Genomic DNA, 26,636 nt, shown 5'->3' with positions numbered 1-26,636 from the left:
TCTTTACTGGTGAGGAAAGTGTGGTTGGTTGTTTTTCCTTCCCTCTCACCTCCACCTGAGCCTTCTCCAGGGTTGGTATGGAGTGAGGAGCTGTGGAGGCAGAGGAAAGGCAAAGGAAAAACAAAGTTCTTATTTGATTTGCACCCTCTGGTGCAAAGCAGTTGGTCTCTCTTGTCTCTTGCACCCTCTGGTGCAAAGCAGTTGGTCTCTCAACATGTCCAAAGTTGCTTTTTTTCTCTTAATGAGAAATTCAGAAACTCCTCTGCTAAGTTTCTCCAACTCTAGTTCCTCTCTGATGGCCACTCCTGACCTCCCTCCACCTTGTATTCCAGTGGTGCTTAAAACTGAGTGTTTCCTGGACTTGGCAAACTGCCCGTCTGGGCAGGATCCCTTATGAAGTGTCCTAGATCAACATTCTTCCAGTGGTCCTGCATGCTCCTCCCAGGACTCACACACCTTTGTTCTGCTGTCAGAGGGGTTGATTCTTCATTATTCTTCAGGAAGTGCCAGGCACTAAGCCACCATGTCCCCAACTGCAGGGAACACTCCTCAAGGTCACTGAGTGTTGCCCTTTAAGCTTCTCTTAGAGGCTAGGGTTTAGTTAACACTAAACCCTCACACTGCCCTCCATCATGGGGGCCTGAGTGGAGCTCCAAGCACCCTCCAAGCCAAAGAGCAGGACTGAACTAAAATTCAAACCGAAACAATCACTATGGTTAGTTCGTCAGTCATTTCCAGCTTTCTAAAATTTGACTTTCCAACAGCTTGTATTTTGTTCATTATAAGTCTATGATCCAAACTTGGCATTTTGAATTTAAACTTTCAAAATGCCAGCTGATTAAAAACAATAATATGAGTTTTCAGTAGTAGTTTGCTTGTCAAGCAATAGTCCAGACTCACAGCACCGAATCCTTAAGTAGCCACGTTTATGAAAGTATTTCTATATTACATTGCATTTTTAGTCTTCTTTTAAACCAGCTAAGTGGAAAACAGAAAATGAAGGTGCTTCTAGTTTTAAGTGCAAGCATACGTTTCATAAGCTTGAAATAATTTCTAGGAGAATAAACACAAATGCCTTCGAGGTCTGGGCAGCTAACAACTGAAATGGAAAGTGCACGCACTCCTTAAGGGCATGCTAGTTCAAAACTCTTTTAAACTTTTTGCCAAAAATTATCCTGGGTCAGTGTATGACCTCTGGTTAGGAAAAGATGGAACTCATCAAGAATGGTACAGTGACTAATCTTTGTTTTTCACGTGTGTTCCTGGTGGTGTTTAATGTTCAGTTTTGAAGGAAAGAACATGTACAAATGTTGGCAATATGTCTAAAGGGAGAAGTATAATTAGGGATTTGTAATTGTTTTGGCTTTCGTGTAGTGGACACTGCCCCACTTTGAATCAGTCATTGAATTTTCACACAGCTTACAGATATATTATGTGCGTAGGAAGGGATTGCATTCTTTGTCAACTATTTTTTGTTTTGTTTTTGTTTTTGTTTTGGGTTGATGGGGAAGGAATGCAACAGGGGGCTAATTTCTCTTCTTGTGTTTGGTTATTTATGTTCCACAAACTATATTCTTTCCAAAATCACGGTCACTTTGTCTGTTCATTTATTCAGTCAATAACTTTGTTGAGGTGTATGTACTGATGATTATTTGTTGTCCACTCATTGCCCATTCTCTTCGTTTGCCTGTACAGCAGAATCTGGGTTTAGTTTTGGTACATCTCCATTTTACTCAGGTAGATGGCCCCATTCCCAGTTTCAAGGAGTGGATTCTGAATTGTGTAAACCAATCAGGATAATCCCATCCTCCTTGTGAGTGGTCATTGAATACGCACGTAATCCAACTATGATAATAGAGACGTTGGAGACATCTACTGGGAAGCTTCTGTGACGGGTGTTCTTATTCCCAAAAGAGAGCACTAGAACAGAGGTCCCTTGCTCCCTCTGGATGTTTTCTTGCCTGGCTGGTAAGCCAGGAATTTTCTTACCAACTTGTGGACATAAACAACATTTCAAGAAAAGCAGAGTTCAGAGAATCATTGAGATACTGAGACTGAAGCTCTCACAACCTCTGGACTCCTTGATGTGTGAGATAATAAATGTTCTAATTTATGTGGCAGTTTGAGTTGAGCTTACAAGTTACTTGAAACCAAAAGCATCCTATCTAGTATGGCTTATTCTGTACTTGCATTAGGCTACTGATAGAATACAACAATAAATGTGATGATATTTACTCTAGTGTTAAAAAAAGGAAGGGCAGAGGGAGTGGCTGTGCTCCTGGTGAGGGCATGGTAGTTGCAAACTGCCTGGCATGGAGTTAGAGAGAGCAATGGTTTAGGGAGACAATGAATGGACATAGTTTGCTGTGTTTGGAGTCTAGCATGCTAGAAGCATGCACACTTCTCCCCGTTATTATCTAGAGGATGGTAAACTAGAGGATGATAAAACTGGAGCTTCTGGTCTGACTCTGGATGAGCAAATTAAATAGATACAAGTTGCTTCTAAGGACCTGCGATGCCCTGGCTTTCCTAGGTTTGCTCGGGCAACTCTGCCTCCTTTGTCATGCTCTCCGAGGGCTTGTTTTCTCCTCGTATTGCATAGATATTCACTAGTTTTGTGTCGCCTCTCTTTCTGGGTCATCTTTTTCTAATCTCTGCTGATGTAATTAGTGGGAGGCAGCTGCTCTTTGGTGCATATTAACTGAAGCTTTCTAAAGACTCCTTGCCTTGTCTCATCTTCTAGCAAGCCTATCTCGGGGAATTTTAGGTCACGGTCCATCTTTTCCAGCTTTCCTGAGTGTGGGGTCTGCTAAGTCATGTGATCTAAGTGATCTGCATTTTATACTAAAATTTCGAATGGTATGTATGTATTTGATCTATTGGTGTTTTGACTCATTACCTCAAAAATTTTCTTTTACAATTATTTAAAAATGAGCTCATAATATTGGTGCCACAATGTTAGTAGCCTTTTATTTCTGGAAGAACTAGCAGTACTTTGGTATATTTCATTTGTCTCAGATTAGAGTGTTTGATGAAAAGCCTGTATATAATGCCTCACCAAGCAACTGTCCAAAATGGAATCTGAGTTTCTGGCATGTAGAAAAAACTGAATAGTTACAGATTTTACAAGTTAAATAAAAATGCCTCCTCTGGCAAAGTCATTGTTTATAAAACTTCGTGATCTAAAAATTAATTGAAATGCTTATTTATGTAACATTTTCCACACCAAAAGAAGCAAGATCACTTTAAGAAAGATTGTGGGCTCATTCTTCTATGCTATTAAGATCTGTTACTGTTTCCCTTCTCCCAAAATTCAGTACATATTGAGATTCTGGTAAATAGCACAAATTTATATATTTTAGGAAGGACTTTTGATATACAAAATTAGCAAATCACAATTTGAAAATTGAAATAATTATTTTTAATGTGCTGTTTTAAATATTTGTAAAGAACTCTTTGAATGGCAGTACCTTTTTTAGGTAGCTTTACAATATGCTTTGTGTCATGGAATCTTAGTTGGTCAATCATGTTTGGAGATTATATATATATATGTATGTATACCTATATACACATAATACATACACACACACTTTTTTATATATATAAACTTTTTTATTGAGTTATAGTCATTTTACAATGTTGTGTCAAATTCCAGTGTAGAGCACAATTTTTCAGTTATACATGAACATACATTCGTTCATTGTCACATTCTCTTTCTCTGTGAGCCACTACAAGATCCTGTATATATTTCCCTGTGCTACATAGTACAATCTTGTTTATCTATTCTACATTTTGAAATCCCAGTCCCTTCCCACCCACTGTCCCCCTGGCAACCACAAGTTTGTATTCTATGTCTATGAGTCTGTTTCTGTTTTGTATTTTTTTTTTTTACATTCTGCATATAAGCGATCTCGTATGGTATTTTTCTTTCTCTTTCTGGCTTACTTCACTTAGCATGACATTCTCCAGTAACATCCATGTTGCTGCAAATGGCGTTATGTTGTCGGTTTTTATGGCTGAATAGTATTCCATTGTATAAATATACCAAATCTTCTTTATCCAGTCAGCTATTGATGGACATTTAGGCTGTTTCCATGTCTTGGCTATTTTAAATAGTGCTGCTATGAATATTGGGGTGCAAGTGTCATTCTGAAGTAGGGTTCCTTCTGGATATATGCCCAGGAGTGGGATTCCTGGGTCATATGGTAAGTCTATTCCCAGTCTTTTGAGGAATCTCCATACTGTTTTCCATAGTGGCTGCACCAAACTGCATTCCCACCAGCAGTGTAGGAGGGTTCCCTTTTCTCCACAGCCACTCGAGCATTTGTCATTTGTGGACTTTTGAATGATGGCCATTCTGACTGGTGTGAGGTGATACCTCATCATAGTTTTGATTTGCATTTCTCTGATAATTAGTGATATTAAGCATTTTTTCATGTGTTTTTTGATCATTTGTATGTCTTCCTTGGAGAATTGCTTGTTTAGGTCTTCTGCCCATTTTTGGTTTGGGTTGTTTGTCTTTTTCTTATTAAGTCATATGAGTTGCTTATATATTCTGGAGATCAAGCCTTTGTCAGTTTCATTTGCAAAAATTTTCTCCCATTCCATAGGTTGTCTTTTTGTTTTACTTCTTGTTTCCTTTGCTGTGCAGAAACTTGTAATTTTCATTAGGTCCCATTTGTTTATTCTTGCTTTTATTTCTATTGCGTGAGTAGACTGTTCTAGGAGAACATTTTTGAGATGTATGTCAGATAATGTTTTGCCTATATTTTCTTCTAGGAGGTTTATTGTATCTTGTCTTATGTTTAAGTCTTTGATCCATTTTGAGTTGATTTTTGTATATGGTGTAAGGGAGTGTTCTAGCTTCATTGCTTTACATGCTGCTGTCCAGTTTTCCCAATACCATTTGCTGAAGAGACTGTCTTTATTCCATTGTATATTCTTGCCTCCTTTGTCGAAGATTAGTTGACCAAAAGTTTGTAGGTTCATTTCTGAGCTCTCTATTCTGTTCCATTGGTCCATATGTCTGTTTTTGTACCAATACCATGATGTCTTGATGACTGTAGCTCTATAGTATTGTCTGAAGTCTGGGAGAGTTATTCCTCCAGCCTCTGTCTTTTTCTTCAGTAATGCTTTGGAAATTCTAGGTCTTTTGTGGTTCCATATAAATTTTATTATGATTTGTTCTAGTTCTGTGAAATATGTCCTGGGTAATTTGATAGGGATTGCATGAAATCTGTAGATTGCTTTGGGCAGTATGACCATTTTAACAATATTGATTCTTCCAATCCAGGAGCATGGGATATCTTTCCATTTTTTTAAGTCTTCTTTAATTTCCTTCATCAGTGTTTTATAGTTTTCCATGTTTAAGTCTTTCACCTCCTTGGTTAGATTTACTCTGAGGTATTTTATTACTTTGGGTGTTATTTTAAAGGAGATCGTTTCTTTACTTTTTTTTCTGTTGATTCATCATTAGTGTAAAGAAATACAACTGATTTTTGAATGTTAATCTTGTAACCTGCTACCTTGCTGAATTCTTCGATTATTTCTAGTAGTTTTTGTGTGAACCTTTTAGGGTTTTCTATATATAGTATCATGTCATCTGCATATAGTGACACTTTTACCTCTTCTTTTCCAATTTGGATCCTTTTTATTTCTCTCTCTTGCCTGATTGCTGTGGCTAGGACTTCCAAGACTATGTTGAATAAGAGTGGCAGCCTTGTTTTGTCCCAAATTTTAGTGGGAAGCTTTTGAGTTTTTCACCGTTGAGTACTATGCTGGCTGTAGGCACACACACTCTTTTATACATACCATACTTTCTTCAAACGATTTAGAGCAGCACAAACTCTGTGGTAGGGCATAAGAGCTATTAAAATATAAAATGAACTAGCACGCATTCCATATAATTTGGGTCTTTATGTGTTTCTCTTACCTCAGGGTAATAATTAATCCCTTGTGTCAACTTTGTTGAAAGAATTATACTTTGTCAAATATTTAAAACCTCCTCAAAAAAGTAAATCAACATAAATAACCTAAATAAGACTTTGCTGCATGGTTGTGAAATTCACAGATATGTGCACTTTATATCTAGTTATGATTTAAGATGATTTAACCAAGAAATGTAATTTATTTTTGGGAAAAAGCATATATAAAAACCTCAAGAAGATGGAATAAAGAGGGGAAAACATAAGAATGAAAGCCTGTTTATACTGTATAACAAAGTTATTTCTGAATATTTTTAAAGTGTATATTTTATTTCCAAGTGTTGTACATATTTTAATCTAAGATACAAATGAATGCATTGTTTTCATTTATTGAACAGGAATACCATAAAAACGAACTTAGGAATCCTGGGAGTATATTGAAATTTTTCCTTCTTTTTTTCTCCTATATAATTCAGTATATATTATTAAAATTTTCCCCAACTAAGAGTTTTATGTAAATGTAGAGAATATTGTGATTTCAACATTCAAACATGAAATAATATGCTCTTTTAAATAACACATAATTATATAATTTTTCAGTACTTCAAATGTCATTTAATTACTAGGGTCTTTTCCCCCAGGTACTTGGTACTATTGACTTTTTGAACTAAGTAATTCTTGATTGTGGGGCTGTCCTGTGCATTTCGGGATGTTTGGCAGCATCCATGGCCTTAACCCACTACATGCCAGGAGATTTCTCCCCAGAATTAACAATGAAAAATATTTCTAGACATTGTCAAATGCCCCCAGGGGAACAACTCCACTTCCACTCCCTCACACACACATACACAACTGAGAATTACTCAAGACAGTAAACAAAGTGATCTATGGAAACCTCAGTCAAAACATATCACTCCTCTGAACAAAACTTCCAATGGCCCCCTGTTATTTTCAGCTGAGCTCTTAGAGTCACCTACAAGGCCCTGCACAAGTAGCCCTCCTGGTTACCTCTCTGGCATTATTACCCACCTTCTCTCCATAATTCACTCTGATCCAGCAGCAACAGGCACCACGTTGTCTCTGGACCTAAGCACTGTCCATTCCCCAGTGCTCTTCCTATAGATACCCTAGTGGCCCACTCCCTCCCCTTCATCAAGAATTTGTTCAGATATTACCTCCTTTGGAAGCCTACCCTGACCAGCCCATTTAAAATACAACACATCTCCCTGCTGGCCACTTACAGTCTCCATGCTTTATTTTTTCCCGTAGCACTTGTCAACTGATACCATAATATATAACTTACTTACTGTATGTATTGTTTGTTTTCTCTTTCCCCATTAGAATAAAAAAGGGATTTTTGTCTATTTCATTCACAGCTGTACCCCCTGAATTTAGCACAATGCTGGCACATAGCAGCTGCTCAACAAGTATTTGTTGAATGCAAAAATGAGTAAATTTAAATCCTGATACTTTCTCACACATATAATGTTTCCATTTTGTCAGTGAATCACAAATGACATGTATGTCATGTAAGTGATTATAAATTATAAGTTTGAGGAGAGCACATTAATAATATTTTGCTTAGTTTGATACTTTTTTGTTCATTCAAAAATGTCACCTTCTGTTTATTTAACATCATAGCCAGGTCTGCCAAGTTGAACCTTTCTTTGCAGAGGTGCTAGTTAAGGCAATCAGAAGTTCACTTAGCAGGAGCGTGCTTTGGCTGAGTTAAGCAGGAAAATAACATATTGAAATGATACTGTGTAAATATCAGGTAGCTTAAGAGTCAAGTCTGGAAAATTCTCAGGATCAAAGAAGCCATGGTCAAAACCACATCACAGACTGGTTTCCACATACACTGTTGACTTGCCAATCAGCAGCAGAAGCCCAGCCTGTGCTGCTGCTTTCCTTGCCACCAGTACCAGCCCCTGAACACTTCCACCGTCACCACTGCCACCTCTGCCACTGCTGTGGAAAATGAATGTTGCTGTCTGCCCCTGTGCCACCACCAGAACTGACACTAAACTGTCTCCATTTCTTTGCAGTACTAGTTCTTGATTTGAAGTTAAGAGTGGATGCATCTGATAAGCTTAGCCTAGTCTTGTGTCCACACCCTACCTTCCAGAAAGTCTGAAAAAGCAAATATCTTGCCCAGTGGGGAGTAGGTTCTGTTTCCCACCCAGGATCATTTGATGAAGAATTCCTTTAATTGTAGGAAAGAGGACTCAATGCTGGGTGGCTAAAAAGTAATGACTAGTGTGTCCTATATTTCATTAGATAATGTTTAGAAAGATGAAAGTCTAAAGAATAGCACCAATATCTTCATAAATAATTCCTGGCAGAGTCTGGAACAGAATAGCTGTTTTATAAGTGGATGTTGAACTGAGAGGTCAGGTATAGTTATAATCCTGTCACTAATCAGCTGATAATATTTAGCAAATCACATAATCTATCTAGAGCTCTGTTTCTTCTTATGTAATGTATGGGGTATTTATTCTTCATAAGTACTTCAAAGGTTGTCATGATGAAGAAATGAGATGGCCTATGTGAAGTACTGATCAAAGAAACTCACCCACAGTAAGCACAGAATGAATATCAAGGGCCTACTCTTTTTCAAAAATAATTTTCAGCAGAGCTGTGTGTATGCCTGCTATAGTGGTTCAAAGAATTAGCTAATTCTGTAAGATAGCAGCACTTCCCCACACTCTGCCCTCATTTGTCAGACCCCAGCTGCAACAACTTCCAGTTCTTTTAAATACTCTCTTGTTATTTATTAGCATATCTCTAAGTCACATGCTGGTATTGCTGCTGCTTCTTGACTTTTCTCTGTTAGACAATTGCTGTCGAGTTTCCACTAGGATGAGGACTTAATTCTCTGTCTTTCCCGCCCCTATTTCCGAGCTTCCCATACACATGCATACTTTCCATTTCCCGTTCCCCTGATACGGCTCTATCGTAATTTTTGTTACACCAGCATTCACTGGTTCTGTTATTACGACAATTCATGCTCTTCAGAACTAAACCATTTATTAAACTCTACTTGTTTTCCCTTTGTTGTATTTCCTCTACTTCCCTGGATTTTATACTTGTTTGATTTTTTTAAGTAACTTTTTGTTAATGGGCTGAAGCGTTTACTTACTGAAATCCATATGTTGAAGCCCTAGCCCCCAGTACCTCAGAATGGGACTGTATTTAGAGACAGGGCCTTTATAGGGACAGTGAAGTTAAAATGGGGTCATTAGGGTGGGCCCTAATCCAGTATGACTGGTGTCCTCATAAGAAGAGATGAGGATGGGAGAGAGAGACCACAGAAAGAAAATCAAGTTAAGACACCAGAAGACAGTTATATGCTCGCCAGGGAGAGAGGCCTCAAAATGGAACCAGTCTTGCCAACACCTTGGTCTTGGACTTCTAGCCTCCAGAGACGTGAGGAAATAAGTTTCTATTGTTTAAGCCACCCAGTCTGTGGTATTTGTTACGCAGCCCTAGCAAACTGTCATTTATTCAACCCAAACTCTCTTGTCAGTTGACCAAATCTGTTCAATGTATTCATTCAGTTACCTTCATTTTCTTGCAAAAGTCTGCCCAGAACCTTCTGACTTGTGCCACTCTTCCTGTGTGCCAGCATGCACAACTGTAACCACCCTTCATCACCATCCTGGGGATTGCCTTGGCCTCTCTCTTGTTTCTTGTATTGTGTGTCTTTCATTTTTCTCAGGTACGTTCCCCAGTGGCTTCCTGAGAAGGGATTCCATGTGGTCATATTCTTTTTTAAGACTGCATACCTGCAGTTGTGTTTATTCAATGCTCATATTTGTACCAGTGCGTTGGCTCGTTTGGCTGATAGAATTCTAGGTTAGACATAAGGCGTCACTCCACTGTCCTCCAGTTTTCAGTGCAGCTACTGAGGAGTGTGGAGGCATTCTCAGTACTGGCTCCTGATTCTTGAGTGTGGCTTGTGTGTGTGTGCATGCACATGTTTTCTGTCTGGAGGACAGTGTTCTGACATTTCACAGTGATATGCCTTGGTGTGGGTCTGTTTTCCTTTGGGCCGAGCTTGGGGAATTTTCAATCTAGAAACTCATATCCTGCAGTTTGGGGAATTTTTCTTGAAGTATGTTGCTGATTTCTTTTTCTTCCGTATTCATTATTCTCTCTTTCTGGAACCCCTATGCAAATGTTGAACTACTGAACTGCTCCTCTAATTTTCTCTTATTTTCTCTTATTTCCTGTTCTTTTGTCATTTTGTTCTACTTTCTGGAAGATTTCTTCAACATTCTCTTCCAAATCTCCTATTATATTTGAAATTCTACTTTTATGGTTTAATTAACAAGGGCTTTGTTTTCCCCCTTTAAATGTTATTATTACATGACCTTTATGTATAATAAGATTATACTATAAAGACCTGGCTACCAGCTTTCTGAGAGCCAAGCTAGGGAAAGGGGGCTGGGAACTCTCAGCATACCATGTATATACATTCCCTTAATTTTCCAGTTTTCAGTGAGAACCTCTGTCTTTACCTCTGTCTAGTGTCTGCTTGTCCAGGAACTCTGTCCTTTATCCCATCCAGGTGGTAGGAGAGGTCCGGTTGCCACGTGGTTTTACTGGGAACATTCCTGAGAAGTAGAATTGCGTCTTAGAAAGCTTTCAATAGTGCTCATTTAATCCCTTCCTCCTTACCCTCACTTCGAGTCGTTGAGCCTTTTTAGAATGTTGTGGTATAAATACAAGATTGTTTTCTGGCTTAGAATTTGGCTTTCTTGTTTCTGTTAATTCTATTACCACTTAGACCATATGCTTTCCAGCTTTCAAAACTATTTTGCTATTGTCTAATTTTCTGTTCTTCCTGTCATAAATACATGTCTTTTTAAATAATTCTTTTATTGTCATTTTAGTTAAATTTTTGAATGGGAAAAGTTAGATAGGTGTATACAATCTAAACCTTTAACCAGAAGTCATTTTCCTTACCTGCACCATCTCATGTATATAATTCTGAAATTCTCTTCTAAGTCTAGAGTTCTGTGGTCTTGTTTCACAATAATAGAAATGTTTTGAAGTCATTCTTTACATTGTTGGCATTATTTGGGTTTAGTGAGCATAATTCCTAAAACTGATTTTGCAAACTGGTATCTTAGGAAGTTATTATGCAACATAATTTGAGGGACACTGAGAAGTCTTCTCAGACCACAGTATGTATTCAAACTGACCTGAAAGTCAACAGTTAAGAGAATCATTGATCACAATCCTCTAATGTAAAAGAAATACTCTTGGAATGACTATCATAAGCCTTATCAACAATATAACAGTTCACCTTTATGAACCTGTAGAAATGGGACTCTAGAGCATGTTGAAAGGGCATGAAGTGGCATGTTCAGGGTTAAAACGACTCAGGCTGTTTGGGAATGAGCCTGACTGACAGCTCAGCTTCCTACCCTGAATGGAGATAAAGTGCAGTGGTTCCCAGCAAGGACTACTGGAGCTGGACCAAACCTCAATTCCACTATATACTAGCTGTGTAACCTTGAACAAGTTACTCAGCCTCTCTGTGTCTGTTTCATTGCTTAGAATAAGGTAATTATACATATCTGTATGTATATACATTCCAGAAGATGTTAGTACTTTGCCATATATGTATATATTTGGAGATTGTTATAGTTCTATTTTTTTCATTTCATGCCAAATATTTTTGGGTGCATTTTAAACATGCTTTTTAGTTATTGCTGGAATACTAGAAAAAATTAATTTATGGAATATTTTCCATTACTCAGTATTTTCTCAAACTACCAATATTTTCCATTACTTGAAAATACATTCAAGTTAATGTTTTCTGGATTGTTTTTATAGAAGTTCCTCCAAGTTAATGAATCACATTATGATGAACTATATGCCAACTTTTGATCTGAGAGTCAGGCAGACTTGGGTTTGAATCTTTGCTCCGTTACCTTGAGAAAGTTGTTTAACTTCTCTGAGCCTCAGTTTCCTCTGAGGTATATAAGAGATAAAAGAAATAACATGGGCTATTGTAAGGATCATGTTAGATAATGTTGCTGAAAACATCTAGTTTAGCGCCTGGCTCATAAATAAGCACTTGATAAATATGACTCTCTCCTTGACTCTGAATCAGCAGTTCTCAACTAGGAGTGACTTTGCACCCCTTCCTCACACACACAAGGGGACTATTTGGCACTGTCTGGAGACATTTTTTATTTTCACAACCAGGGTATATGTGCCACTGGCATCTAATGGATAGGGACTAGGGATGCTGCCAAACATACTACAATCCATAGGGAAGCTCCCCCAACCCCAACAAAGAATTATCTGGTCTAAAATGTCAATAGTGGTAGAGGTTAAGAAATCCTGCTCCAAAAGAATGCCTCCATAAATTTTTCCCCACTTGTACCTCAGTGGTTACCTGTAAGAGCTTTACCTTAAATGTAAGTGTTCTCAGCTCTATAAGAAATAGTAATGGTTAAATAGTAAATAATAATAGCTATCATTTATGGAGCACTTGCTACGTGCCAAGCATGAGCTAAGATACACGATTTGTGACATGTCACATTCAATATAAATCCTATGGCAGTTCTTAGACTCAATAGCGCAAATTTTCTAAATGAATAATTATAATAACATTTTACTTTAACAATGACTTGAGTGTCAGAACAATCAGCACATCTTCCAATTCCCATTCCTAGATCTTGACTTTATCAACTTGCTCCATTGCAGCATTAAGTCCTGTGAATTCTACCTTGGAACCCTCTCTCAGTTTCTTCTACTTCTCTCTTGTCCAACTGGTATTCTACTCTGGGACCCGTATATTCTTCTGAATTAGCCTAACACCCTTTTTGTTCATCTCCTCCCATTATACTTACCATGTCTTCTAAACCATGCTCTCCCCTGCCGGTTTCTTTCTAAAATAAAACTGGGCAATAGCATTCCTCTGCACAAAATCCCTAAGGTCTTCATTATCTGGCTTTATCTCTTTCCACTCCATTCCCCCCATTCATTTCATCCCAATAAACAGTGCAGTCTTAAAAATTCCAATAATAATGGTCCAAAGATCTTAATGCTCTTGGAAAAATTGAATTTGTTAATGCATAATGTAAGAGAAATTAAAATCTCAACTAATTAGTAATATTCTGTTAATGTGTGGTCAGGCAGGCAACTGGATAAAAAAAGAGAGAAGAAAAAGTGCTGGTTTGCACTGGTGTTCTCTTTCTATGCTGATGTTAGCTGTGGCTATCATTAGATCAGGGAGTGGTGAGAGGAAGGACAGAAGGCCATGAGTTGCTGTCAGGAAGCCAGTGGGAAGAGTAGAAAGGGATAGTAAGCCAACTGGGACCCAATCCTCACTGCGTTGAATGGCCTCTTCTACCTGGGGATACACGGCTCTTCTCGTGACTTAACAAAAGCTGGGGTGAATTACTGTTGGTTCTCCTGCACAAGTGCCGAATAAGTTGGTACAGATGAGTTTGTGAGACAATGAGACGAGTGGCACATGTGCCTTTTATAGCTTCATAATTTGTGACTGTTTCACAAGAAAAAAAATTAAAGAAATTTATTAAAGAAACCTATTTTCAAACTTTGGATACATATCTAACATAACTTTTCTGAGATATGAGATGGCATGATTAAAGTTTCCAATAAATCCTCACTAAATCAGATGGGTTGGCATCTGTCTACCTTAATCAATCCATCAAAGGTCAGAACAGTTCTGTTTAACTGATGACAATAGTTCCTGTGATGAGCTTTAATAAACACGTAAAATTAATTTACAATCATGAGTATATATTTCTGTATATATAAACTAGTAAGCACTTGATCAGTAACTATTTCTTGAGATTCTTCTCCCTGCTAGATCCTGTATTAAACAGTAAAGTTAGCATTGTTGCATTTAACTTAAGTGCTGCTTTTAAAATGTACTTGCCCCACCCTATGACTCTACCATGTCTCAGCCTCATAACTCAAACAAATCTGTCAAATTTTATCGAGGCTATTAAGTCAATATCTTTAAAAAAAAATGGGATTCTCCTTGCAGGGTAACAGAAACATTTCTGAATTTAGTTTAGAGTTAAATGCTCCTGTCATGTACATTTGAGGAATTTTCAAGAGTGCTTTTGACTATTTCCAATTCATATACACTGAATTTCTAATCTAATCTTAAAATGAGATGCAACACCAGCATATTGTTAGGGAAAAGGAGAGGTGGGAAGGAAAAGGTACTGAAGAAATATGGTTTCTTCCCTTAAGGAAGACACAAAACTAGTGATCAAGTGATTAACAGCACAAGTCAAAGGATGTGCTGGGGTGAGGTCAAGAAGATGAAGGTTCATGGGGATGGGGGCTGTCAGATAAGACCTTACTTAAAAGTGACGAGCTGTAACGTGACAGGGTTGTGCTGTGCCTTGTCCTCTACTTGGGGATGGTGGCTGGTTGAGCTGGGTCTGACCTCCTGTGTGTGTGCATAGTACAGAATCCTCAGCTAAACTGAGATCTGTTGACCTGAAGGACAGTGAGCCTGGGAAGAGGAGGTAGTTCACAGAATGGGGCATAAAGAAAGAGAATTCAGAATCAGACCATCTTTCAGGAGATCTGACTCAAACTGCTGGAGCAGTTAGAGAAACAAAGTGTGGGTGGTAACTGAGCAAGAGGACAGCAGTGAGATGCAAAGAGATCAAAGAATAGTCTCAACAAATCTCTGGAGCAGTGGAAACTTCCTGTGACAGCCTGCCTGCTCGGGCATGGTCTGATAGGTCTTGTTGGCCTAGGGCAGATCCTTAAGAATAATCAGAAATGTACCAGGAGGAAAAGTCATGCAGGCAAAGAGAAATCATGACTCATACACAGATGCAGAAATGGCTCAGCATTTTCTGAGGAGAGAGCCCTTGGCACATACTAGCCACTTATTAATGTGTGATGGTGAATTAGTGGCTATCTGGAGCCAGATCCAATGAGGCTACACGGAGTGGAACTGTGAGAAACACTGTTAAAGCAAAAGAGCTAGGCCAGATCACAGAGGCTTTGCAAGCCACACAGGAGAGTTTGGTGGGGATGTGGTAAGAGAGGTTCATGTTAAGTTGGCTAAAAACACTCTTTTTTATCAGACGTGACCTCAAAGACAACCCAAATGTAAACTCACAAATAACAACAGCAAATGTTGAATTTCTATGATTCTTATTTAATTATTTATGTATATGTAATTATATATCATTATTGCAGAAAGTATATTATTCTTTAACTCTCATTTTCAGCTCCATGGAATAACATTTCTAACTAGAAACTACTGTCTGACAGAGCTATATCTAAACAACAATGCAATATTTGATATAGAAGGTATGTCTTAAATTTTCTCTTTTGATTTAATTGATTTTTAATTAAATAATAACTTTCAACTATGGCATTGCTAATCACATGCAAAAATCTGTTTTAACATTTTTGTTGAAAATATATGATGCAATCTGTTACTTTTAGTGTTCTTATGTACATTTCATTTAAGATATGCTGCTTGATTATGGTTTTAATTCAGTGTTGTTATGTGTCTTATTAAAGATGTGAAAGAATCTTTTTCTTAACACAGAAGTTTTGCCATTCTATTGCACAGTTGGACTCAAACTAGATATTGTGGAAGCAAATTATAACAATATTTGGGAGTGTTAATAAAAATAACAACTTTATAAATAGTCTAATATGTTTTTGCTGGCTATAATTTTTCCCAGACAAATTTCTGTTTCACTCTGCATCACTAAACTGACAATTTTAAGCCAGGTATAAAAGTACATGCATGATATACCATGATCATGAAATAAAAGGGGAATAGTACAAAACATTTTCCTGTAATATCACACAATGTAGGATTGAAATGTCACAAATCTTGAGGTGCACTATGATTTCTTGTACCAGGAAGAAAGAAAAACCTTTCCAATTAAACCATGACATTGCTATTGCAAACACATAACCTACTTTCACTTATGTTAAAAATGTGGGAAATATGCAATTTAGAATCAATAAAATAATATGAATATTTGGCTTCCTACTGTGTAAAGAAAATATTTCATTGAGCAATTTGGGGAGGGATATTGTCTTGAATAATTATTTCCTTGATTGGCATTATAAGCTAAGCAACATTGGCAAAACAAAACAAAGAAGGATAAGGAAAATGTCCCCTTCAAAATCAAACACACAAAATCATTGCTACAGGGAAAAATAACAGTGGAAAGAAATTGACTCTATTCCCAAATCACAATAGATAATTTCAATTCTTATGCTTTGTTGTATCCTTAATGATAATTCATCAAATTATTAATAACAACTCCTTCTTTCACAAGAAGTAATGCGTTCTTTGTTTTTGTTTAGTTAGCATGTTTAATTAGCATTACAAATGTTTAAAATCTTATAAATGTTTTTTGCAGGCCTTCACTATTTGCCTTCATTGCATATACTCCTGCTACACCACAATGAGTTAACAAGCATTGATGCAACAGTGAAGGAATTAAAGGGAATGCTAAACCTGAAGACCCTAAGTATTAATTTGCACTTTTATATGGCTATAAGTTAAAGCAGTGATAACACAGTTATCACAATTCTTTTTATTTTCTGAATTTAAGTTAGATCAATGTTTACAGCTAAACTACTTAGATATTTCTGAAAACAAGACTAGACCTTATTCTTTTTAAAGATACATTTTGAAAGAACAACAGGTAGAAAAGCATTTTTGTGAAATGATGTGGCATGCCAAATGAAAATGATGTAAGGGGCAAAAGAGTCGTTACATGTTTAAATCTGTGTTTTTGGTTTTATCTCAAAAGGAAGTTTTAGCACATGCTGTATGATTCCATTTATGTGAAATGTCCGGAATAGGTACCTCTATCAAGATAGCAAAATTGAGAGGTAACAGTTTTTAAATAGATTAATGTTTGCCCAGGGCTGAGGAGATGAGGGGCTGGGGAGTGACAGCTAAAGAATAAGGGGTGTGGAGCTTCTTTTCGAGGTGATGAAAATATTCTAAAATTGACAGTGGTGATGTTTGCACAATTCTATGAATATACTAAAAACCAGGGATTATATACTTAAAATTGGTGAATCATGTGAATTATATTATTAAAGCTGACACCCACCCCCTGCCCACAAAAGAGCAAGTTCTAATGCAAGCTTTTCATTGGGTGAACAGCAAACTTCATTCATATATGTACTGGATTACACCCAGCAGGGAGCTGGCCTTAGTATTGGAAGAAAGTGTGAAACGGGTTGGAAAAAATAAATAATACACAGCTTCTACTCTCAATTAGCTTATAGTGTTGAAGGGTAAATAAACCCATACACAATTGCAATTCAGGACAAATGGTTCTAGGTGAACCAACGGAAAAGACACTCAGATCAGTGAGTGAATTTTCAAAGTTGAGTCTGGAGACTTCTTTATACGATGTCATAAAATAGATTTTTTTTTTCCTATTCATCTTCTATTCATTTCTCAGGATTGCCTGAGACAGTGATTTGAATATGTGTAAACTGGTGTTGATGGTGGAGGTTCTGATCAGATAAATACACAGTTACTGAAGTTTTTATACATTTTCAGTGTTATTGAGTTAGATATACTGTATGCATAATTCATATGCTTATAGGTAGGTTCTTTAAATCCAACTATTAAAATTACTCCAAGTTCATGGGAATTCAGTGCTCATTTTTGAGATTGATAAGGTTTGTGAAGAACTCAGGATTGGCCAGAATATTTGAATTATCTGGCACTTCTGTGCTAAACAAATGCTTCTATGATGAAAAGTCTGGTTATGCTAGATGCTGAACTCTCCCTTACCTCCATTTTTTTGCAAAATGAACTAATAGTTACCTTTCAGAATTGCTTGAAATAGTAAGCTAACTTTATAAAACATGTTTTTGAAAAGCATTTCTTCACATTACTGTAACTTTGAAGCAGCAACAACAGCAAAAAAGCTTTATTATAGATTGTGTAAATTAGGTAATAAATTGGAATGCACGTAGTCCAGAAATTCTGCTGCGTGGTAAATAGATTTTTTAAAAACCTAACATTCTAAATAATAATCATTATAATAACAGTGTGTTTGAATGTCTTTTCTATAGAGAAAATGCTTACTTATATTCTCATTTAAATCTTCCTAGTAATCCAATGATGTGATTAGAATTACTGTTTCTTTAATTGTAGAAATGCAAGGTTCAGGGCTTTAGCCAGACTGACTACTAAGGAATGTTGAAACAAACTCATGCCTTGTTTCTTTTATTTATCATTTATTGGTTCATTCATTCAATAAATATTTATCATTTATTTATTAATTCAATAATATAATAGTGGAATCATTATTTAATGGAGAAAATACTGTGTCCATCTCCCCCCAAAAATCATTTTATGAAAAATATGCATGTTTTGAAACTTCCCCCCACTTTAGTTTAAAGATACTATTTTTAAAAGTTTGCATTTACTAGCTACTAATTATATTTGTGCAGTAATGTCCTCGGATTAAGTTTCTGTGAGCCTCATTTGCAATCACAGATTAGACTCAGCTCATTAACTAAAATAAGAAATTCATGTTTTTCCAAGTGTTAAACATTTTGTCTTTTCAAGTCGTTAAACTGTAAGTGCTAAAATATTATTATTATTATTCCACTTCGATTGCAAGTTCTTCAGAGGGTGAGAAAATAGCCTGGGTGCAGGATAAACCCCTAATCCGTTTCAGCATTGCACCCTCCACTGGCATTTATGAGAACTGCCAAGAGATTGCCCAGGAGACACAAGGCTGGGAGCTTCAGGGAGGCCTAAAACCAGCTACAGAGTGTGAGGTCCTAGAAACTGGAATTCCTGACTTCCAGGCTGAGTCAGGAGGGCCACACCTTTTCCCTCCAGGCAGTCTACCTTTCCACACCCTCTCTTTCCAGCTCCATTTGTCTCTTTCCTTCCCTCCTCCTAACTCTTTCTAAATCGGGATCTGCTTGTGTCAAAGACCCACTTCGTGGCTGATGATTTTCACTAACCTTCAGTCTTCCTGTCTCCTTCCCAGCAGAGGGAAAAAATACCACCGCTACCAACAAGAAAATATTTAACCCATTCTCTTGTTCCTAAATCTTTAGTCTCCTCATTTCTCTCAGATTTTCTCTATGTTTCAGTAAGCTCCACTGCTGGGAAGAATAGTTGGACTCCTACATTCCATAATTGTTAAGACTTCTTTCTTAGCAGAGCTTTAAGGTTTCACAGGAAGGGCCCCTTGGGCCCCTTTCAAGAGAGGATCCCCATTTTTTTTTACAGATTCTTCTCTTAAATACCTTCTGCCCTTCCTCATTTGGCCACAGTCCACTGCTGACGGCAAATAGCCAGGGAGTGAAGCGGGATGCTGGGAGGTCTCAGTGGTGTCTTTGAGCCTCTTGACCTGAATTACCCTTCAAGGTGGGACCTTCCAAACAACACAATAGAACAGGCCGCTCAATAAAAAAAGCCCACTGGGTCTTTCATTGCTGTTTGTCCTGAAATAGCATCCCTCACTCTCTTAACTCCTACTTTAGTGTAAGTTTGCCTTTTAAAAATCAGGGATGATTTACATATTCAGTACAAACTAAGATGATGATTACAATGGAGATTGGCCTTACCAAGTAACCTTGAGCCAGAACTTCTGGTTGTTGACAGTTGAACTTTCTTCCAAGGCTGTTCTGCATGGGCACAGGTGGGACTGCTTTTAGCTTCTTTTTGAACATTTATCTTATCCATTAAAATGGATATGTTGGTACATTATTAATCACATCAACTTTATTCAAAGGTGGCCTTAAAAATATCCAGGTTTATTTAAATGGTGATTTTTAATTTTGCTTTGAACGTTAAAGAACATTAACTGGAGCCAATTATTTAGATGACTGTATTTTTTTTTTCTCTTCTGTTTCAACAATAAGTAGCTTCACACACAGGACTTGTGTAACTGAAGATTATGCAGTAAGGTAGTGGAGACATTTTGATATATTATTGAGTACATATAAATTGCTTAGATGCAGAATCCCAAATTAAGATAAGCAAGACAGTGCTGGCGCCACTGAGGTGTGCTCTGTAAGTTGCCTGGAGGGAAAGGGGGATTAAATAGTATTAACCTATTGAAAGTGAAAGTGTAAGCTATTTCACTTCATAGTTTCTAAAGGAAGGTACCCATACATCATAGAAGGCTTTCAGAACTTTCAGACACAGGGAACTGATTTCATGTCCTAGAAACTTTATTTATGGCAATTTTAGTAGCATCAATCCAAAACTCATAAATCCAAAATATTAAATGTTTAGTAGTGTGGAAGGGCAAAAAGAGAGTTAAAAATAAGATTGCTTCCTTCTAAAATTTAACAGCGAGGAAAAAATGTGAAGAATTATGAAAACGAAATGCCTTTAAAATTATTTAATTCTATTTTTTTTAAGTTAATTTAATCAGAGACTGGGCTTAATAGCCCGGTTTTCTGACTCGCTGTCACTCAGGTTTTACTTTACGATGCGGCAAGTGGTGAACCACAATAAGCACAAGTTTTTAGCATTGACACCTTTTTAATAAGTAACATAATAGTAGTAAATCCAAATTTGGTGTTTTGTTTAGCTGAAGCTAGACGTTTTAAAATTTGCATAAAGAAGTTATTTAACTAAGCACTTAGGAGGAAAAGTCAATAAAAGAAATTAAATAGTCTTTGTTCTCGGAGAGAAAAGAGAAGATGAAAAGGGATCCCAAAAGTAAACGTCACTGAAGGAGGTTGCTGCACTTCCCGTTAACATCATTTGTGGGCAGACTCCACTCCCAGCTGCTATGATGTACGATAGGGTTATGAGCTGTCAGATGTGATCCTCTAAGACAGTAACCACAGAGCAGACTTCTGCACTAAAACATGACTGAATTTTTCTACCTCCTAAATTCAGTAAAAACAATTGTGTTTTATTCCTATATTTTTCAAGGGTGTCCTTTTCCCTTCTCTTTCGGGCTCAAACTACAATGCATGATCCCTGTGGATCTTTATTAATCTGTCCTTTTTACGGGCTTAATATACATCCGTTCTATTCCCTGTCCTGTAGTTATAATAATTATTTGTTACCACTTTAAATTCTTTCTCTTATAAGATTAAAATTCAAACCAGTTTTGTCACTTAAGAAATCTTGAAAAATATCCATTTCATTCTTCCTCTCATTTTCCCCAGTACAGGCATATAGCCTTTCTTTTAAATTTCCCTGTTGCTCCTGGCTCTATATTTTCTTTTATGTCTTTCCTCTTAATAACCTTTGTTTATTATGCACCAGGTGTCTTCCAGTGCCTGCCTAAAGTTCCTCTAAAGCTTATATTTTCCACAGGGAATGGCTATATATATAGTGATTTTATTAGCCAGAGAAGTTGGTGTTTATACAACAAATATCAAAATATTTTATTACCTGCAGAGAAAACATTCAGATGATTAACTTCTTCAGTTTTTATCTAAATAGTTTATTGTCTTTCAAGCATGCCCCCCCATCTTCTTTATATTGCGAATTCTTTATACATATTAATCAGTTTTTTTCTGGGTTTCTAATGTCTAATACTTTCCTGCTTTTATCAGACATCTTGTATTTTATAAATAGTCAAATGGTACAGTACTGCTAAATTTAAATGTACATTAAATGAGCCTCATTTTGTTGAAACAGAGATGTTATTGTACATACTTGAGCTCTTTCTGCTACTGCCATCTAGTGGTTCTCGCTAGATGGATTTTCCAGGAGTATTTTCTAGAAATTCCATGAAAGCAGAATCCAAAATCTAAAGGTATCCAATGGGAAATCATAAAAGTTTTATTTTACATTGTATTGAAATAACCCTGTTTAATAGTATCTAAGAAAGGATAGGGAAAACATTATGCCTTTTCTGTGAAAATAAAACACAACTTGTAGTTGAAGATTTTTCAAAACGTATATGCTGATGCCTAATGGACGTGATGTCAGAAGTGCCAGGAGCACTTACACAACCACATGCCTCCCACCTCTAGCCACTGTGTTAGCGAGCACAGTTCATTCTGTACCCCAGGATCTGCACATGAGGACATCCTGTGCCTGGCCAGAGGCAGACAAGACGCAAGCCCCACATCTGCTCACCTCTGCTCCTGCTGAGATCTGAAAGCTGCTACTGGCATTTGCATTTGAACTATGCACAATGGTGTGAGGCTGAGGAAGAAAGCTGTATTAGAACAGTGTACTGCATCTCTGTCGATCTCCATGCGGGCACTCCTGTGACCTTTGGGACCGGAAGAAGAGAACCAAATGAACTTAAATAAACAGCAGCATCAGGAACCCTCTAGCGCCAATAGCGACCTCTTCCTTTCCTGATTAATTTATGGACATTTAAAGCTGCTTATCTGTGGCACATTTGGATCAACGACATGACCTCAGCACCTAGCACGGTTCCTGGTAGACATCAAGCACTCCGAAAATATCTGTTGAATGAATGAACATAACAGATAGGAAAAGCCAGGCCTGCTCTGAATAAGTAAGAGTTTGGTGAGGCCGTTGGTTTGGTCCATGAAGCCGACCTTTATGTGTTCTTATGTTTTATGTTGATCCCGCAGTTTCCCACGTTTTACCAAGTGATAAATGAAACTAATTTTGAAATCTGACGTCTTTCTTTGTAGGTCTCTACCAAAACCCTTTGTGCCAATATAACGTGTACCGTTTATACATAATCTACCACCTTCCAGGAGTGGAGTTTCTTGACCGAAATCGTAAGGACACCTCCTTGCAAAGAACTATTTAAGAGGCAGTCTTACAACTAACTCAGTCGCTTAAAAATGCTAAATAACTTTGAAAATAATTCTCTTTGTAAATGAGTTTTTTAGTTATTTATTTTTGAAATTTTTGCTGTGTGAAATTTGTTCGTAATTTAGGAATTCATGTCTGTTGACCACTTTATAAGAAAGGTCATCTAACTGAACATAAGGGAAGGTCTCCTTCTGGCTCTGGTTTTGACAGTAATGTGTTGTTTCTTATTTCAAAGATAAGAGAACTGAACTAAAACTCCTAAGGCCTATTTAGGTTCTAAAAGTCATATTCTTTGAAATTCTTATACATATATATATATGTATATATACACACACACACATACATACACACACCTGAAATTTATGTATGTACATAAAGTTAAGTTATATATATGTACTAAAACACATAAACAATAACTTCTTTGTGAATGCATCTTTAGACATTGTAGATACTAGTAGTATGTAAACTAGTATATAAGCCACAAAAAAATCAACCTCAGTGCATTACATTTTATATTTTTGTGGTCTATTTTACCCAGAAGTGCTTTATTACCTATCTATGTAGCTTTCTACGATTTGAACATTCTTAATAATTTACAACTGAGTAACTTTTTAATGAGGATATGTTAAAATCTTATATTTATTCCTTTTCTTCCTCACAGCCTTGAAGAAAAGTAGGGAAATAGCATAGTTGCAATTTCAATCATCTATGGTGAAGTGTCAGAGTTTCTGGGATGCATTAGGACTGGTTTGTGGCTTGTGATGTGAAGGACATATATTGAGCACTTATGAGATTATGGTAATAACTTGGTAGACTTTTTAGAAAGTAATTTTGACACATAGTACAATATAGTTCAGATAAATCCACTTTTGAAAATAATTCTATGTTGAATCACTCTGTATCTATTTATATGCAATAACATTACTTTTTGCATTTATCAGAAGTTACAGAAAAAGAAAGAAGATCAATGATTACGATTTTTAACCATAAAAAGGCTCATATTGTTCAATCAATAGCATTTGGAGGAAAAGTAGATGCTTCATGGGATCCTAAATCTACATTTAAGCAAAAACCAGCCCAGAAAGTACCTTCAGGTATTTTGGGGGGAAAAAACAAAAAGCTGAAATTAAAACTTCTCAAACTTTTGGGTAATTTGGTTATAATAATAACTTCAATTTACAATAAACTAAGTACTTATATAGTAAAATAAATATTTTCTAATTTTATTAGCCTAATTAAATATGCAACTTCCATCTTCATTTGTGTATATTTAACTAAATAAGGTAATGTGATAACAATGAGATTATACATTGAAGTCCTTTACCCCAGTATCTAGCACAGCATAAAGGGCTCAGTGAATAAGCTACAATTGTTATTATTACCACTGACACTGGACAATTTCACCAATTAATGCTATAATTGTTTTTGATAATATAGAAGAATATTAAGAAGAAATAAAAATTATCTGTGGTTCCTTCACTCAGAAATATACACTATTTGATTGTACTGTCATACATAGTGATCATATGCAGGTATAAGTTGAATATCTTCAAATTAGAAGAAATACATAAATGTATATATATGCACATGGGGGCTAGAAACATGTGCAGAGCTCTTAATAGTGATACTTCTGATAAGAGGAATCGGAAAAGCCAAAGGGAGATTGCACTTTTTCCTATTTTCTTGTTTATATTCATCATAAGCAAAGTACGAGCTTTTAGTAATTAAAGATGTAGGAAAAGAGTCTGAGGGGTCAGAGAAGACATGGAAGACTTGGGTTAGTCCTGTGAAGGGACCAATGCCACCAGCCCTCTCCTCAGGCGGAGGCTGTGTACTCCTTGCCGCCTGGGGGTTGGCAAGAGCTCAGACTGTGAGCTTTGGTGGCCCAACAGGTGTTCGCACGTTCCACCACCAGCCTGGCACTGGGCCTTCTGGAGAGGAATGAACTAAGCAGTAATAGTCTCTAGAAGATACCGTAAGAAATCCAAGCTTTGAGGACTAGCCTTTGAGCTCCAAAGCTGGGGAAGAGGTAGATTCTTGTGGGGATCTAGAAGTTGTTTATTCTATTTCTTTGAAGTTAATGCCAAGAATCCAAGTGGTTTAAACTGCCTTAAATATTTTTCCCGCATTTGGTCTATTTGTGCATTTATAGATGCATGTGCCTATCTGAAAAATAAAAAGGACCTGTTTCTGCACATAAGACTCAATATCTGAATTATAAAAATTCCCACTTGGATTCCATTGGGAACTAAATTGAGCACTTTGTTCTCAGAGTTTTGAGATGTGTATGGTATTAGAGAATTTGCCTCAAAAACCTGAGACAAACTTAAGGTACAATATTTAAGAGAAAATTTCAGTTCGGGGTTAGGTATCAAGGTAATTTTGATGGATTGGACTGTTATCTGAATGATGGCTCAGAAACCAGAGAGCTATGCTCTAGACCTTTTCCTTTACAGTATTACTCTATTGTTTTAAAATGCTGAAAAAATTTTTGGAACATACTAATTTAGAAATGTATTTTTTTTAGACTTTGCATTTGCGAATAATGTAGACAGGTAAGTGATTTTTTAACTTTACTTTTATTATCAGATTATTTCATAATTGTGTTGATTCCCTAAATTATTCTCTTTTCTCAAAACATTTCAGTAAGTTAAAAAAATGACTAACTCTTCAAAAGATGGGAAAAATTGCTGGGTTTCTGTGATAAAGTAGTTCAAGCTGTGTATTCATATTTGACATATTTAGGTTTTTAATATTACTATTATAACCTAAAATAAATGAAGAGGTGAGTTGAGGTAGAGGGAGAAGTTGGACAAAAACATTAAAAAAGAAAAAGGCAAAATCTTAAAAGTAAGCATAAAAAAACTTAAAAATTATTAGATATTACAAATGAAGGTCTTTACTTCTTTGTTTACTGTTCCCCTATATCTGGTCAGTGAGAGCAATTGTTAACATTTTATATTCACTGGAATTTACATTTTCAAAAGAAATAGTTCATAAAATATGAAAAGCATCCTTAAATTTATGAATATTGATGAATTTAAAAATCATTATTTTAAAATTTTGCACTTAGGGATTTCTTCTTTGGATTCAGTCTTGAAAAATATTATCTCCAAGCACATTTATAAAATATAGTATAATGTAGAGAAAAAAATCTTCCCAATAAAAGGTACATAAGATACTAATATGCATATGATAGCTATAAATACTTTAATTGTTCATTTAACACTGATTTGAAACATGAGTGCATGAACATGTGAGACCTAAGCTATAATAGCCAGTCCCAAACATGTCCACTCTATTTTTAAAATAAACAGTATGTACAATAAACATAGTGTTACCTGTCCTGAAAGTCATTTGTCAGTAGGGCCCAAAAGCCGTCAGTGGTACTATACTACAAATAACAGGAAAATATGGCATTGATTCATTTAAATTAAACATTCACTTTGGTCTACTTGATGTTTTTTTCTGACATAATTGCCGTTTTTGCAGAACTATTTTTGATGACCCAGAAGATGCTGTTTTTGTAAGGTCCATGAAGCGATCGGCAATGGCCATTACATTTCTGAACTGGGACACGGTTCCAACACGAGAGGAAAAATATCTCGAAGAGAAAAGCACAGAACCTGCTCAAATGCTCACAGTTACACTGAGATAACCCCTGGGGTTTCTAGCAATCACAGTGGTTTTCAGTTAATATTAAACTTTTCTGTTATTAGCATATTATATGTTTATTGTGGTATTTGAAACATTTAAATGTAAACAGAAACACCAATGAAAAAGAATTCCTTCATTTTATCTTGTTTCTGTTTAAGTAGAAGATATATATAGAAATGTATACAAATCTAAAGTGTTCAGCTCTACAGATTTTCAAAATAATGAGCATGCTCAATGTGACTGGCATCTTAGATCAAGAAACAGAAGATTATCAGCTCTCTAAAAGCCTATTCCTATTACTATTT

At 36.5% G+C, this 26,636-nt stretch overlaps 1 protein-coding gene across 1 annotated transcript in view; it reads left to right on the top strand.

The window, feature by feature from the left end:
- LRRC72 (leucine rich repeat containing 72) overlaps window positions 1–26,397 on the top strand; it is a 35,987-nt gene extending 9,590 nt beyond the window's left edge. Inside the window, 6 exon segments of the mRNA XM_006211732.3 lie at window positions 15,173–15,254; window positions 16,331–16,441; window positions 22,548–22,637; window positions 23,616–23,768; window positions 25,202–25,229; window positions 26,167–26,397. Of these exon segments, the coding sequence (XP_006211794.1) occupies window positions 15,173–15,254; window positions 16,331–16,441; window positions 22,548–22,637; window positions 23,616–23,768; window positions 25,202–25,229; window positions 26,167–26,332 (630 nt within the window). The 3' untranslated portion in view covers window positions 26,333–26,397.
- The last annotated feature ends 239 nt before the right edge of the window (window positions 26,398–26,636 follow it).

This window comes from Vicugna pacos, chromosome 7 (genome assembly GCF_048564905.1).
Source record: "Vicugna pacos chromosome 7, VicPac4, whole genome shotgun sequence".
NCBI lineage: Eukaryota > Metazoa > Chordata > Mammalia > Artiodactyla > Camelidae > Vicugna > Vicugna pacos.
Note: the sequence above shows the minus strand (reverse complement) of the source record. Positions and strands in the feature narration are given on the sequence as shown.